The sequence below is a fragment of the Anneissia japonica genome, unplaced genomic scaffold, assembly GCF_011630105.1.
Source record: "Anneissia japonica isolate Jap-2015-1 unplaced genomic scaffold, ASM1163010v1 scaffold5623_len388731_cov182, whole genome shotgun sequence".
Classification (NCBI taxonomy): Eukaryota; Metazoa; Echinodermata; class Crinoidea; order Comatulida; family Comatulidae; genus Anneissia; species Anneissia japonica.
This window is the reverse complement of record NW_022727290.1, coordinates 295,101-312,879: the sequence shown is the minus strand read 5'-3', so window position 1 is coordinate 312,879 and position 17,779 is coordinate 295,101. Positions and strand designations below refer to the sequence as shown.

Here is a 17,779-nt window from a genome sequence, read left to right as displayed (position 1 = left end):
CATTCTACATCATTTTTTTTTTTTTTTTCATCATATACATCATCATCCATCATCCTCATCTTCCTCGTTAATCATATTGTTGTCATCACCATCCTAATTATAATATTCATATTTCATAAAACACCTTCACATATATATATATTTGATGAAAATATTAAACCTGTCACCACCAAACTTCTCAGATAATAATATTGTAATTTGCTGCCTTACTGTACCACCTCATATTTGACTACAATACTGAACATGTCGCCTCCAAACCTCTCTGCAAGCCATTTATTTTTCAGCACCGCAAGCTTTAGACATTCACAAGAGAAACATGCACTGTAGTTTGTGTGAATCGCACGACCCATGCCTTCAAGAATTATCAGGTCTGCTTCCTCGCAGCATGCTGCTATTGTTTGATCAATGCGACTAAAAAGAAAACAAAATGGGTCAGAATTTTAGCTGTTTAAAAATAAAAAATAATTAATTTTCCTTCCATACACAATTTTCAACCACAAAACATAATCATTAAAAAAATATATGTATATATTTACTTTTACAATTATTATTTACTCAATGATTTTTTATGTTAATGAATGTATGCACTATATTAGTCATTAAAATTAATAATATTATTTATTATAAACATTAACACATTTCAATTTTAAATTTCAATTTTATTCGATCTGAAATGGCAGCTTGAAAGCTGAATTACATGAGAATACATTACATACAATAAAACAATTGAATTGTAAAAACATTATTAAATTATTTGGGTAAAACATTTTAATTCTATTTACAAAACTATAAAAAATAATAACATTTATTAGATCAAACATTCTAACTCTATTTACATAATAAAATATCAAAAAATCACAAGTTATAACAATTAGATTATTATTTATATAAAAATACACATTATGTCATATAAATATATTTACAATTAAAATTTGATAAAAAATAACTTTTGAATTTCATTGAATTTGTAATGGAAGGTAAACCAATATAATCTTGTTTTTCTTTTTTGTGTTGATATAGTTAACTGTACAGAATTCCACAGTTGTAATAAATATAACCATGCTGTAACATCAACCCACACTGTATTAAACAAACATGATGTATTTTACGTTACCTGAGATCTAAACAAGGAGAGCCACTGCCATTTTGAATCAGCTGTAACTGTTTCTCATAGAGGGCTGTGCGTATGGTCTCATCCATAGTTATAATGCGCTCTACAATTATGACTAACTCATAATGAGTGATGTCATTGAGGGCGGGCTTTGAGTTGGCAGATAAGATAACCTGATAAAAACAAAAGAATTTCTCAGTATTTTATCACCACCACAGTCATAGCAGCAACACTAACATTGAATAAATAAATTCAGTGTACTACAGTTCAAAACAAAATGATAATCTTGTGATAAAACAAAAAACATTCGGTGAAAATTTGAAATTGAAACAAAAATTTTAACAACAATAAATCAAAAAGTACAATTGACATGGCATTCTATAATCATTAATTATTCATCAGTCAACTGATAACAGCAACTAGAATTCATAATACGCGATTATTTCTCTAAGAGAAGCTACGCTAAGCCACCTGTGTAGCTTCTGTGATTATGGATTAACATCAACGAACAAACTCAGCATTGTCATGGTAGCTATGCTTCAACTTATGAAGAAATTGAAAAGGCATAAAATTATAAAAATATTCAAAATTAGTCAAAGTGTACTGTACTTTGGTGATTAATTTCAAATCTATGGGCACAGAAAATTCCTTGTTATACAACAAATAATCAGCCTCGCTTAATAGACAACCTTTGTTAAATATAATTAGATATGTTTTATGTTTATGAAGAAATAAAATAGTTATTCACCTGTGTTCCTCGCTTTAGGAACTCCCTAACTAGTGGAAATATCCCCAAAATAATATCAGCACCACTGTTATCCACAAATATAACCACTCTTTTATGAGGTGGACCCTGAAAAATGAAAGAATACTACAATGGTGAAAGAGCACCATCATTGCTGAAATTTTGACAAGTGGAGGTATGAATTAACAACTTGGAACATCATTTCAAAGATTAATCATTTATTCTAACCTTTAGTCTTTCTAACCAGGCATCCATGTCATCCACCAACCAAGGTCTGGGTTGGAGGCCACACTTTGCTTCCAAAAAACCAAAATTACCTTGTTCCAATAAACTGCAGAAAAAAAATAGCGCATTTAAAATCTTCATAATATGGGTCTACAAAATACATACAAAATTAGATCAACAGTAAAATTGAACTGTCCACAATTGCTTTTAGGTCGGATGTTATAAAAATAATTAATGTTTATGAGCGCAACGGGAAGAATATTTTCATGAGTTGAAAGATTGACTGTTCCATTAGACTTAGGCGAAGTCGACTTATGCAAGTTTAATTGTAGGGGTGCAGATGGCCGTTCTGATTTCTCGGAGACTCCTAAGGCTTACGGGACCCCTGGGAATTGTACTTAATTTCTAAGGTAGTTTGGGAAATTGCTCATAAAAAGGCATTAAAATGTTCTAATGACCTAACATTTACTTACAGTGCTAGGTGTGTCCGTTTCTGAGAAATCAATGAAGGGTGTTGGCAATGCCGTAGCCAGGATTTTCAAACAGTGTGGGACAGTTTAAGAGTGGACCCAATTCAAAAGTGGCCCCAATCCAAGAGTGAACCTATTTCGGACTAATGTTAATGCGTGTTATTGAATGTTGTGTGCCCGGTTTTTAAACTAAATTTATTTTAGTCAGCAGTGACTACAGTAATATATATATATATATATATATATATATATAAAACTGGAGGGCTGCATTGGCAAACAAGATAGAAAAAACAAAAATTCCATAGAGATGGTAATAAGTTGCCAGATATATAATTTTATTCATATATATATATATATATATTGCAATCTTTGTATTTTAATTATTACCTCCACCAAGGGGGTTATGTTTTTGCCCGTTTATTTGCATGTTTGTTTGTCAGTTTGTCTGTCTGTGAACAGCCTACAGGACACAGTTTCCATCAGAAACTTCTCAAACTTAATGATCCATGACCAAAGATCTTGGTAATTAAATTTTGAAGGGTTATTTTTTTTTTTTTTTTTTATTAGAAATTTATAGAACTTGGTCCCAATGTTCCATGACCAACAATCTAAAGATGATTAAATATTGAAGGGTCAAGGTCACAGGTCAAAGTCATAATCATCGAAAAACTACTTTTTTATATATAACCGCCTACAGCCGACAATTTTTATCAGAAATCTGTAAACCTTGGTCACAATGTTCATTGACCAACAATCTAAAGATTGAAGGCTCTGGGCCAAAGGTCAAGGTCACAATCCATGAAAACTACTTATGTAATTCAGCGTTAATGCTGCCATTTGAGATTGAATAAAAAAAATATTGAAATATATGTAACAACCCACAACCAACATTTTTTATGAGAAACTTGTCAAACTTGATCACAATTAGGGAGCTTTTGATTTGCGCGACGACGCGACGCTAGAACAGAATCACTCATGTGTGACCGTTGTACCTGACGTCCTACGTTCTCTGCATACATAGATTTGGCCAAATTCCGTCCCAGAATCTACTCGACGAGGTGACCTCAACGTTCTCACATGCGCAGATGACTTTTACCGACGTCATTACGTTCTACGTCCTACTATCATCGTGCAATCGAAAGCTCCCATACATGACCAAAGATGTAGAGGTCTTTAAATTTTGAAAGGTCAAGGTCACAATCGGCGAAAAACTACCTTTGTATACATAACATCCTACAATCGACAATTTGTATTAGAAATTTGTAAAACTTGGTTACAATGTTGCATGACCAACAATCTAAAGTTTATTAAATTTTAAAGGGTCAAGGTCAGATGTCAAGGTTGCAATCAAGGAAAAACTACTTTATTTACCTACTGTGCACAGATTTCATCAGAAACTTGTCAAACTCGGCCACAATATTCCATGACAAAAGTTCTGGATGTGACTAAACTTTGAAGGGTCAGGGTCTAAGGTCAAGGGCACAATGAACAAAAACTACTTTATTACATGTTGTTTGTATGCAACTGACAGAACCAAAACGAGTGGATCGTTCGACCGAGTCGTTTGATAGGCCGGGACGACTCAAGCGGATCGACCATGTGCCACATTTTGCCTGACAGACTAGAAGTGATCTGGATGGTGTGCAAGCCTGATTAATGGGCTTGCCACCTGAGGCCTGATGATAAAACTAGTTTTGCGGATGGAGTGAACAAGTAAGACGCATATTTTCGATATCTTTGGGCCACATAACTCACAATCTACAGTTCTAATTTTATAAAAATAATAGTGAATAATAATACGATATTAAATAAAAGTATTCAATGAATGCACAAATAATCAAAAGAAAATAATAATAATAATAACAATAACAATAATAATAATAATAATAATAATAATAATAATAATAATAATAATAATAATAAAATAAAAAGAAAAACAGGGAGATGCGAACCCAATACAGTCGATTAGATTTACACATAATACTTGCACCTTTACCGCTCATCTACACTTCCCCTAACAAACATGTATACTTAGTAATATTACACCTCTATAGTACAAAAAAAAATAAATAAATAAAAATATAATGATTAAATGAACGAACTACCTTTTTATTTGTCTGCTGTATGGACGTGTGTTTGTGTGCCCATGGAGGAATATATATTTCCTCCATGGTGTGCCTATACAGAATCTTGCCGTAACACAATATACTGGCATTAACTTCACAGCGATTCAGGTGAAACAGTTTAGTTGAGTGGTTATCAGAGTGTTTTCCACACTCTTGATCCCAGGTTCAAATCCCATGATGTCTTTTTTTTTTCATTATCTTTTATTTAATTGTACGTATTAAACTTATTACCAGTCAAATGGATACATTTTTTCAGGGGTAATATGCATGGGGAATTTATACAGAGGAGCTTATGATGAAGGCAGAGGCATGCACTCTCAGAGTGTTTTTTATCCAATTGTGGTATCCCAAGAGGTCCAGATTCAACATAAAATAGTTAACAAAGTAAATACATATAAAAATCAAGAAAGGTGGTTACTTAATACTATTCCTAAATATATTTAATGCAATAGTGTCAAATTTGCAGCAGATATCTAATGAAAGCTGATTCCATAATTTACATGTTGTGCTTGTTGATTTGTGCTTTGTGAATAAGTAAAGTTTTACTACTACTCCTAATAATCTAGACCCACCTTTTAAAATATAAAACCATTTCATGCATATAAACTGAATAATGTAGCATTTTAAAAACTGGAACCCATTTTATACGTAAAGCAAACTAAAGCAGAGCCATTTAATGTGCGTATAAACTCAATAATTCGACCATTTAAAAAATCCCACCTATTTTAAGCATAAAATCTTTTAAAATATGGACCCATTTCATATATAAATATTATTTAGTGAGATTTGGGACCAATTTTACACCTAAAAATATAACTAACAATGGACCCATCTTTAAAAAAGTGGACCCATTTAATGCGTATGAATTGAATAATGCTGACCATTTAAAAATTGATGCATACAAACTGAAAAACGTGGAGCATTTTAAAAAGTGGGACCCATTCTATGAGTAAAACTAATTAATGTGTACCTGAATTCTAAAAAGTGGACCCATTTAAAAATGTTTATGCATAAAATATACAGTATCTAATGTGAACCATTTTTTATAAACTTAATAATGTGAAGCATTTTAACACGTTGGCTGCCAGCGACGAGTATACTCCTCCCACAGGGTGTTGCTGAGTGCGCTAGGGACGAGTATAAAATCGGGGAACATTCTGGCGTTTATTACTTCTTTGTTATACATTGTAGAACCACAGACTCAACGGCTGGTAGTTCAGGGAATATACACCTAGACGATAACGTACAAATGACGTAAGTATGTTTGTTGTGTTATGTTGCCAGTAGTACACTCAAGCCGCTTAAATGGGGCGCCATTCGAACATATACCATACCCAAGCAAAAAGCAGACAAGATAACTCGCACTTGCCATAGTCAATAAAAACTGCTGTCACAGTGCCGCTACGAGTTTACTCGTCCCCTAATATTTTCCCGCCAATTTCACATCATTTTGATATATGACTAGATGAAATTTCAAAAAAGTATGTTTGTACATGTAAGCTTGTTTTGGCACATGGGAAGGAACCTTTAAAAAAGGTCTGGCAGTCAACATGTTAAAAACTGGGACCATTTTACACCTAAAATCTAACTAATGTGGACCTGCAATCTAAAAAGTGGACCCATTTAAAAAAAATTACCTACTTTATGCATGAAATCTAACTATATTTGGACCCATTTCATGCATATAAACTTAATAATGTTGATCATTTCAAAAATTGGGACCAACATTAGTTACAAATAAATTATCAAATTTATTTGTAACTATAAACCCAAATGTGTGGACCCATTTATAATAAGTGAACCCATTTTCAAAATTTGGCCCCATTTCTAATGAGTGGACTCATAAATGTGGACCTTTTTTGTGTGTAAAATGTAACTAATGTGGACCCATTTCTAAAAAGTGGGTGCATTTCATGCACAAAAACTCAAATGTGTTTACCTATTTTTAAAAGGTGGACCCTTTTGATGTGTAAAAAATGTGGACACATTTTAAAAATTTGGACCCCTCTTATGCGTAAAATGTAACTAATTTTGAACCATTTTGAAAAAGTGGACCCTTTTTACGCGTAAAAAATGTGGACTTGCAGTATTTTTTTTAAAAGTGTACCCATTTTAAAACTTTGGAGCCCTTTTATGCATAACATGTAAGTAAGTTTTAAAAATTTGGACCCCTTTTATGCGTAAAATGTAACTAAAGTGGACCAACTTTTAAAATGTGGAACCTTTTCGCGCGTAAAAACCTCACAAATTTGGACCCATTATAAAAAATTGAACCTTTTTTATGTGTAAAATGTACCCACTTTGAAAAATTGGACCCATTTCACGCATATAAGCTAAGTAATATTACTTAGTTTATAAGTCTCAACCCATTTTAGATGTAATTTTACAATGTGGAAAGTAATGGGTTAAAAAAAAAATTAAAGGGAAATTAAGCGGGGCAGTCCCCACTGTCCCAATAGCTGGCTACGGCATTGGGTGTCGGGCTACTAAATCCTGAACTGCCAGCAAAATTCTCACCCCATTGGTATTTATCAGTGTCTGAGAGAAAATAAAAATAAACAATGGCCTTCTAAAAACACACTACTCAATGGTTAGTTTTTTTTTCAAATAAACCAAATTATTTTATTTAGTATAAAAAATATAAGTATGTATTTAGAGTTGCTTGAAAACAAACTGTAAATGGTCGTACAGTATATGAAAAAAAAATCAAATATAAAATAAGTAAAGGTTACCATCCTCTTCTGCACCCTTGAGGAAAGCACCAATAGCACCTAAGTAACCCTCATGCTTCAAGTATAAGGCTTGTACTTCACCCTAAAATTAAAATGAAAATACAAAAAATCTGGGTAAATTCTTAAGATCATTTTTTAGGTCATTTCAATGGATATCAAACAAAAGAAGAACAGGGTATTATTGTACCAATTTTGCATATCACAAGGACGCTATGTAAATAATCACTCCACAAATATCCACACTAAGAAGATATAAACGAAAGTATAATACATACTCCAAGTATTGAAATGCACGTGTTGGGATTCAATATTTCAACATTAATTATGTCATCATCAGGAATGAATAAATAAACAAAAGATCAAAGCATTCTGAGCACTACTGCAGTGGATTTGTGCGCTTTATAAATCTTATTATTATTTATTATTTATCATTATTATTATTATTATTATTATTATTATTATTATTAAAAAATTATCCATATTAGCAAGCTTACATGCACTAGTACCAAAAGTGTTTAACTAATCAAAACATTACCTCTAGTAGGTGACATAGCAGTGAATTCAAAAACAAAAGATCAAAGCATTCTTTTACAGAAGATAATGATAATGTCATTGCATCTGCAATGTCTTCTGTAATGTAAGTAATAAATTAGGTTTAATATTTTCTAGTACTAACATTATTGACAGCTCCCGAAACTGGTCTATCCTATTGTTTAAAGAAGCGTTTGCTATATGTATGTACACCCTTTGCTTAACAATGGGCTCAGAGCTTCAAAGGAGCATTCTTTGATTTTGTAGGTAGCTTTGATCAGTTGAGTAAGAATGCTTTGATCTTTTGTTTAAATCACTGCTATGTCACCTACTAGAGGTAATGTTTTGATTGGTTAAACACTTTTGGTACTAGTGCATATTAGCTTGCTAATATGGATAATTTTTTCATTCCTGATAGTAATTGTTATTGTCGTGATGGAATAATAGACAATAACTGGATTTGCGTCAGGAGAAACATGTATAGGTGTAATTTTGCCCTACCTGACGTGGAAATGTACCGAATACTCAGTACATTTGAAAACAACTGCGAAAAAAAGTTGTTCTCGGGTGGGACTTTTCATTTCTGACGATGACATAATTAATGTCGAAATATTGAATCCCAACACGATGGCGTGCATTTTAATACTTGGAGTATGTATTATACTTTCTTATCTGAGATTAATCAGTGGATCACCTAGTGTGTGATATGCAACCTGGTAGACAATAACATTGTTCAATGGTAGATTGGTGTTATACTCTTCATCGTGGTTTTATGAGTATGTTAACATGCCAAGGTGTTAGTCTATCCAGTATATATTTTGAACCCTTCTAATGTAATCGCTTATAGGACGCTGGAGTGAGTAAGTAATTGTACCGTAGTCTCGTCCTTAATTTTCTCATGGAGTTTTAGCACTGGATAGAATAGAAGTCCGACTACCGATTATAAAGGCTCAACCGCGAAGTTGAACATGTATCTTTTCTGGTACAATAATTATTAATGTATATTCATATAACTAACTGGAATAATTGTTAATACATTGATACTGCCCATGTATGGTATTATTTGTTTGCTATATGTGATAACTATTGATATAATTCCCTTCAATTTATCTTGCCACTCAGTCCTGGTGTAGTATGATTTGTTTTGATAAATGTAATAAAAGAATTCTAGTGTTTCTTCTCTCATTTCTTGGAATCTTTGTACGCCATCTCAATTCTGCGAATTTCCCGATGGACCCATGGTTCTCTACTACTCTTGTAAATCTTTCCTTCAAGGCGTTGTCCTTAAGGCTTTCTAAGGCTGCTTTCTCAACGTATGTTGTCGCTGCCTTGATCATTCTTTAGTATATTTGCATCAGCGCCACCTCCAGGCTCGCAGCACCTGAACTTGACTTGTCACATCCGCTCGTAGATTCAGTTCTGTTCCAGTTGTATCCCACCGCTACCACCAAAATTTGTCTTGGGTTGAACAAAGACAATGAAACTAACGAATATCGAAACAGAATATAAAGGAAGCAAAATAAAAATCCCTGCAATGCACTCGTTCAACAGTTACAACCAAGAGATTTGTCTCTCACCTTTGAAAAGTAATTGAGAGCAAATGTGATGGCTCTCATGGTGACTGGGTGTCCACAAATAAAGTAACCTCCAAAATAAACACGCTTCATGTTTTCTTGGTTTGCATACAGACACGACATTTGTCCGATTCCATAGCTGATCATCAACAGAAGGCTCTTTGCAATGTCTTCACGTGCATAGTTACCATTTTCTTAAAATTGCAATTAGAAGTCATAATAGCATATAAACTTAGGTTTGGCTAAAAAATTCCATTAGATGAGCAAGTTTTGTATATCACAGGGCTAGTACTATATAGTAAGTAAAATGAAAATATTATCAGCAATATATTTACTATAATGATTTTAGAGGGGCAAGAAAGTACTTTATATTGTGATTTTATAGAAGCACTTATAGTGAAAAATTAAAAAAACTAATCAATAAAGAATCGTATGCCTAAAATTCATGAAAGGAACCCTTTTTTTCTATTGTTTTGATTTTATTTGATATGTGCTAATCTAATAAAATCAATCTATAACTAAAAACTGTTTTTATATTGGCCGACAATAAAACAACCTTAATTTTAAGTTTGATGGAATGTTTTGTTTGCACTATTTTAAACAATGAGTTTCTGTTTTGTGATTTCTTGATGATACTCTGTAGAAAATAATCTTATCTTTAATATCTTAAGATGGATACCTGAGCTAAATTGGTCGTCCATCGAATGTTTGCCAGTTCTGCCAAAGTGACAAGCTAGTAAGTCTTCTGGCAGTCCTGTAGCAGAGTAGGCACCACCATAGATGTCCTTGACCAGCATGTCCACGTTGCGATGATCACCAGCCATGGCTAGTTGAAGCAGTTCATCAAAACCCTATAGACCAATCACAAAACAATAAAACATCTACAAATTAAATGTTTCATAGCAAACTTAATGCTATGGAGATCTTGGTCGTTGTTTCTTCACAAGACAAAATACAGGTTACATCAGTCTTTTGGAAAACGCTATGGTATCCCATTACAGTGTTTTCATTGGCCTGGCGAAGACGCTGGCGGCACACTCCACTGGTAGGCAAAAAAAATTGCCAAGGATAGGATAAATGCGCACAGGAAATCAGAATACTGGTTATATATATATATATATTTTTGTGCCAAAATATACACTACATAGATAAAGATTACCAGGGGATTCCTGTGTGCATGAACAGAACAAATATGACATGGTTTTTCGAAGTGGCAGATGCGTTTAAACAATTGAATTGTGATTCAATGGTATATCCAAAACTAGGACTATATTCCGGTGAAAAAATTAGACATTACCGGCATCATGAGAGGGAAGGAAACACCATAATTATAGTTACATAGTAGGCATAGGCTAGGCCAGCCTTTGCCTAAACTTTCTTTCTTGATGTCATAGGTTAGTTTTTGCCCAACAACAACCAATCCAACCAAACACACCCATCACAAGGAAGACCGCCCACTTGTAATGCATTATGTAACAAGTTATTTTTAGCAGCGAAATTCTCTGTGGAACATGTGAGCCTTCATGCTGTGAATCAACGATTGGATCAGCCCACTGGACGAGTCTCATTAGGAACGGACCGCGCTGTTGCCAATATTTAGCTGCAGCTGTTAGGTGTTTTAGCGACAGTAAACAATTAAAGAATTGCCTTTGCATTTCAACTTTACGGTGATCCCAATGTCCGATCTAACCAATTGGAGAGATTCTGCCGAATTCGGAACTAATTCCTTTATATTTTGTGAGCATTTTTTTTTCACACAGTTTTTTTCATGCAGTTAAAATAAATGATGCGACGATAAATAAATAAATAAATTTTAAAAAAATATAATTATTCCCGCATCAATATTTTCAAAATTGTTGACGTGGGAGTGATAATCTAATAAATTTTTCTATTTGCCCTAAAGCAATGTTCTTTTCTCGGTTATTGGGTGTTTAAGTGTTGCTGCTGGTAATCAGCGCAGGAGAGGCAACCCTACCAAGTACCCATTTACTGTATATTCTTGGTTGGAGAGAAGCAATGCAGATTAAGTGCCTTGCTCAAGGACACAAGCGAAATACACAGTGAGGGATTGAAACCAACAACCTCGAAGTTGGGAAACCAAACCGTTCATGCTGCACCAAACCGCTTCATTCTAATTCAGTTAATTTCACTATTCAATCATTGAGAAGGAACAGATGAACCCATTACAACATTTCATTGTGTCTTAAATGTTATGAAACCAACCTTAGCTTTTGTGAGCAGGGAGCCTAGCCCCCAGAAAGTTCCACCACCCATAGCTGAGCCTCCGATTCTCTCGTACTGTGTTTCTGATTCGACCTTAAAAATGTTGACCCCTGAGCTAATCTTAACCAGCAGGTAGGGAAACAAGTTTTGGTCTGATGGCTGAAACTGATACTTCTGATTGGCATGTCGCTGCAAGATGAACGCTTCATCTGGAATATTCCTCAGCAGGAAATGTAACCCCTTTATCAAACACTCCATCTCATCTTCTTTTTCAATCCTGAAATTGACAAGCATACAGGTATATATTAGTATACTACTGAACCTAAGGGCCTCCCCATCAGGAGTTTCCTAAACACCCTGTTGGATTGCACAAGTAATTGAATAGTCTGGACTTTACTATATTTTTTGACAGATAAAATTCTATAAATATAATTATAAAATGTTAAAAAATAAAAAAAAAAAAATAAAAAAAAAAATTTAAATTTGAACTTACGTTACTCCTAGTTTCTCAGATAAAAGTTCTTTATACTTAAGTGATCCACTTCCGGTCGCCTTCACATTTTTTCCGTTCATTTGTTCTTCATTTTCTATCAAGTTCTGCTTGATAAAATCAAGACAACTTTCAATATACTTAGTTTCAAATTTAATAAAATGAAGACGGGTAGCAATTTCCTCCTCTTCTCCAGCTACATACAACATAGGGCTTTCTTTTTCATCTTCTGTTTGCTTTCCTGCTTCAGAGCAATGACTTTGTTTCTTGTGCAAGTTTGAATAGTATGCTAATTTGCATAGTGATCCACCTGGGTAAAGATGTATGAATAAAACAAACTAACTACTTATATTTATTGTTATTATTCAAATTGCACATACTAGCATATTTTTTTTGGCTCGGCTCCCGCATATTTTTAAGGGGGATTGGTCACCTACTTTTCGACCTCAATGTAATTTCATAAGTCAAGCAGATGAATAAAACTTGTTGAATTGAACTGCATAAATGACCCAGGTTTCAACGAAAAAGTGCGGTATAGCCAGAGTACATCTTCTACTGTATATAGAAAGAAGATACTTGTATCGGTCCACAAACATCTGAATTACTTATAATACATGATTGGAATGCACATGCCTTTATTATAATTTGAGATGTATGATAAAAGCGTGTAAAGATAAAATTGTTTTTCGGCAAATGAAGTAGGTAAAGTAAAGTAAATACAGCAAAGACAATGTTTTTTTGTTTTTTTTAAAGTCATATTTTCTATGGTACATCACAGAGGTTAAAATCACTATTTCCCTGAATTTTCAAACCACAGCTTCAACCATGGTGGGGCTGAGGTGGGTGTGGGTGTAGACTCGCGGTTTTGAATTTGGATTAAGAATACATCAAAGATAATATTTATAAGTTTTATTTTTCTGGTATATCACACAGATTAATCATAGATCTCTATGCCAAAAATGTTGATGTGATGATGATGAATTTTACTATAAGACTGTCATTTCATGCCGTCTAGGCCTAGAGGTATTATTAGAGGTGGGTGTGGGCTCACAGCTATGAAGTAGGGAAAAAAGGGGGTTAGGTAAACTAAATAACCAAAGAAAATAATTTTAATTTTCTATGGTAGGGCCTAGGCTAGGCCTACATCACGCAGAGATGGTTGCAAAAAATTGCCAAGATCATGAGTAATTTGTTGCCACTTCATTTTGACGATATAATGGTGATGATGTGATAAGGATGAATTTTAATATTACTAGTACCGTAAATGCTTGCATAAGCGCCGCTGCTCTTATATAACATTTTTGGAGGCTCAGTACAGTGCTTATTCGAGAGTGGCGCTTATGAAAAACATATTGATGTGGCACTTTCTATGTCCAGTCCCACGTTACTTATCCCGCATATTCCCATAGTTCAGTAGGCCTATCATACAGTAGGTCCTACAGTACCGTACGTCATCGCAAATAACCATTTATATCAATCAATCTTTATTCATTCTTTAAATAGTAACAAATGCTGAACCCAAGGAGACAAGCCTGTTAACTGATGCAGGTAACTAACTTAAATACAAAACCGGTAAATTACAGAAACAATGATGATGATGATAATGATAATAAGGAAAATAATAATTATGTTCTTTAATACAACACGACCCCAAGTCAACTCCGCCCCATGTCAACTCCGCTCCAAGTAGTCAAATCGGCCCCAATTTACTCTGTATTTACTAAATATTTACCAAAAGAGATTTGAATGCAAAGAAAAAAATGTTTTAAATAGTTGCCTGTATTATTTCTTTTCATTTACATCCACTTAACAATAATTAAAACTGCATTAATAAAAATAATATTATAACAATGAAAAGGTATAATATAATATTAATATGATAATAATGATATGATGACAATAGTAATCATGGTAAGTGTTAAGTCCACCATAGTTGGGACTGACACAAGATATTTTTAATAATTAGGAGGCATTGAAATGTCCTAAATTGCAATTTAAGACTATATAAAAGCCGGGAACAATTAAATAAGTATTACCGAAATAAAAGGTAGACAAGGCTGCTGGTGTAGTTGGAGTACACCCATATGTGTTACATGAATGTTCAAAGTAGTTGGCTCAACCATTGTTTATGATCTTTACAAAATCAATCAGGGAAGGTCAAGTTCTAGAGGATTGGAAGTGTTCTCTCGTGTGTGCCCAATATACAAGAAGGGAAGAAAAAAATCAAGCTCAGAACTATCGGCCAATAAGTATTACATCAGTACCTTGCAAAATTTTAGAAGGCTTAATCAGAGATAATATAGTTAATCATCGAAAGGTCCACTGATTAATCTCAGAAAAGAAAGTATAATACATACTCCTAGTATTGAAATGCACGCCATCGTGTTGGGATTCAATATTTCGACAAGAGGTTAATGCAGAAGGCATATGGTGTAAATGGTAAAATGGCAAATTGGATTAGTCTGTATTTAAAGGAAAGGCACCAGCAAGTTGCAGTGAGAGAAGCGAAGTCACAGTGGCTAGAGGTTGACAGTGGTGTACCGTAAAGCTCGGTTATTGGACCAACTTTATTTTTGATCTATATCAACGATCTCATGTTCGCTGATGATACCAAATTGATTGAGTCTTTTAACCAAAATGATCCAATGACAAATAAATTGCAGGATAATCGCAACAAGATACAGGAATGATCTGAAAAGTGGCTACTCCAATCCAATTCAATGTCGATAAGTGCAAAATTCTCAACATGGGAAGCACTAATCCTCACACTGTATATTGGGAGGACACAATATACAGAAAGCTATTAAAGATGACAAAGATTTAGGAGTATGGATTTCAGATGATTGTAAAGCATCAGTCCAATGTTCTAAGGGAGCAGTAAAAGCCATGAATCAACTTAGATTGATCAAAAGAACCTTTGAGTATATTGATTGCGAAGCCTTCCATATACTGTTCAGAACATACATCAGACCTCATCTTGAATACTGTGTGCAAGCTTGGTACCCTTGCTTGAAAAAAGATATCCAAAAATTAGAGCTGGTACAGAGACGAGCTACCAAATTGGTGAACAGTATCAAATCAGATCCTTATGAAACAAGACTTAAGAAATTGAAATTGTATCCTTTAGCAGTTAGAAGATTAAGAGACCTTATTGAAGCATTAGAAATCATTACAGATAAAGAAAACATTGACAGCTTCATCTTTTTTTCATCTAATCCTGCTAGCATCATTGGTGGTCACAAATACAAAGTGTATAGCCATCTATGAATAAAGGCCTAGAAATCAGAAAGAACTACTTTAGCTATAGAATCATCAAGCATTGAAACAATCTCCCATCCAACACTGTTCAAGCAACTACTGTATTAACTCTATTTGACAAGAAATAAAAAAACGCCGCAACTTCTGTAGCTTATTAAATTTGTGTAATACAGCTACTTCCAAATTTATCCTATGTGTAAATTTTGTTATCGTATTTAAGTTTCTGTTTCAATAAATAAATCTGTAACGGTATTTTCCTATAGATCAATAAATATAGCCCTATACTTATTTATTGTTAAGGATAGGCCTAATTTTTTACTGCAATATGCATAATACTGTATATGAATTAAAGATTATTTTACAAATAAAATTGATGTTAAAATATTAAAATGATAAAACGAATATGGAATTATCAAAGGGTGGGTTTTCTAAGATTATTCCTGTGGCTGGGTTTGTCTGGGTTGTAATTCCATATGGTAGTTAATTAAGCTGTCACCTACTCAAGGCTTGACCATGTTGATAACCTTCAGAGGCTTCATTATCAGCTATTGTCGGTCCACTGCTGGACAAATGTTTCAGGATGTCGACGCCAAATCAATCTTTTTCTCTTGCTGCGTTGCACCATTTCACTCTTCCCCAATAAATATCGATCTCATCTCTTAATATTTTACGGTGATTTCCCTTGTTCGTTTTGCCATCCATGAGGTCTGTTTACTGTTTGTATTTGTTTGTACTCCTGCTGGCTACAAGTTCAATAACCAGATTGAAAACCACTGAGCCAAACCACATTTTTAACATTATTGTATTAATATTAATATAATATATTAATTTTAATATTATTTCATTTATTTGTATTCATTCCCCTCCCCCACTAGCTTGGCTAGGCCTTTCTACTACTGCCGCCAGTGTGTGGCTATTTTTTATGGGTCGATAAAACACGTACCGTACGATATCTCGATAATAGTTAGCCTAATCCTAACCCTCTTCAGCGTAAGGCATCATACTTTTCGACATTAAATGTGGAATATCCTGGCTCTACTACTTGGCTAGTGGTAGGCCCTAGGTTGTGCGTCACTTTCTGTGGTTATTTATATACTTTTTACGCGACAATTTAATTACAATTCCCCCGACGAACACTTATGAACTGGCTCGATTGATAGCCAAAATAGAGGCTTTCGACCCACTTGTGTTCTCATTATATTCCATATAGATTTCCCATTTCTATTTCATACCCTCTTCGCAGCCGATGTTTGGTTCCTAAGACGATTTTTTGGTAATCATACCCTCTTCGCAGCTGTATTTGGTTCTAAAGATGTCTTCGCAGCCGCTAGTTGGTTCCTGAGACGTCTTTTTGGTAACTGCGCATGCTCGACATGGCTCGATAAAGTCACTTTTTAAATGGACATGCTCACTGGCTGTCTAGCATTTCCAAGCGCATGCTCTGTGTTTTTTTATAAATAATTCACGGACGTTATTTGGTAACTGCGCATGCGCATTTAGTTCGGAATTCCCATTTCATGTTCATACCGTTATTATCAATAGTTTTTATACTATGCCTTTTTAATTATCATTAAATTTTAATATTATTTTTATTAATGCTGTTTTTTCAGCCACAAAAACTTTTCATTATTTATATATACAATAACAATTACTATCAATGCTGTTTTTATTATTATGTAGAAGATGGGGTAGCCGTGTTAGTCTAGATGATAACAGTAAATGAAGGATAAACAGCATTTTTCAGACTAACAAATTTTATTAAATCAAGCTTTTCGATCACGCAGTGGTCTTCTTCAGGTGAACTCCCAAGAAGCAGACTACTGTGTGGTCGAAAGTTTGTGGTTTAATAAATTTGTTAGTCTGAAAAGTGCTGTTTGTCCTTCATTTACTGTTTTTAGTTATCATTTCATCTTATATAATGTATTTACCGCTGTGGTAAATGTTATTTTATGTGAATAACCAATTATGGTAGATTTTCATATTCCAATCATAGCTTAAAAACGGATAGTTCTACATTCTTGCATACTGTATTTTAAGATTTTTTAAATATACAGTTTTCGTTCTATAAATGGTTTAATATTTGCCATTAAAAAGGGACGGTTTAATCAGCCAGCTATTTAGCGCCAATTAGGTCAGACCTATTATAAGCCTACATCGTTTGACTTGCCTTTGCAAATAAATAACCGTATTATTTAGAGAAATTAATATTTATTTAATTGTGATTCGTCATTTTATTTCTGAATATATAAAGTATATATATATATGTATGTATATATATATGTATATATATATAT

The 17,779-nt window shown here is 33.8% G+C and overlaps 1 protein-coding gene across 1 annotated transcript in view; it reads right to left on the bottom strand.

Annotated features, from left to right (window-relative positions):
* Positions 1-32: 32 nt before the first annotated feature.
* Positions 33-17,779, bottom strand: part of LOC117113669 (4'-phosphopantetheine phosphatase-like) — a 25,326-nt gene continuing 7,579 nt past the window's right edge. The window contains exons 2-12 of the mRNA XM_033257076.1: positions 12,231-12,537; positions 11,738-12,014; positions 10,194-10,365; positions 9,518-9,708; positions 7,410-7,491; positions 7,126-7,215; positions 2,555-2,618; positions 2,085-2,187; positions 1,860-1,964; positions 1,115-1,284; positions 33-411 (exon numbers count right to left, since the gene is read on the bottom strand). Of these exons, the coding sequence (XP_033112967.1) occupies positions 207-411; positions 1,115-1,284; positions 1,860-1,964; positions 2,085-2,187; positions 2,555-2,618; positions 7,126-7,215; positions 7,410-7,491; positions 9,518-9,708; positions 10,194-10,365; positions 11,738-12,014; positions 12,231-12,537 (1,766 nt within the window). The 3' untranslated portion in view covers positions 33-206. The remainder of the gene's footprint in view (positions 412-1,114; positions 1,285-1,859; positions 1,965-2,084; positions 2,188-2,554; positions 2,619-7,125; positions 7,216-7,409; positions 7,492-9,517; positions 9,709-10,193; positions 10,366-11,737; positions 12,015-12,230; positions 12,538-17,779) is intronic.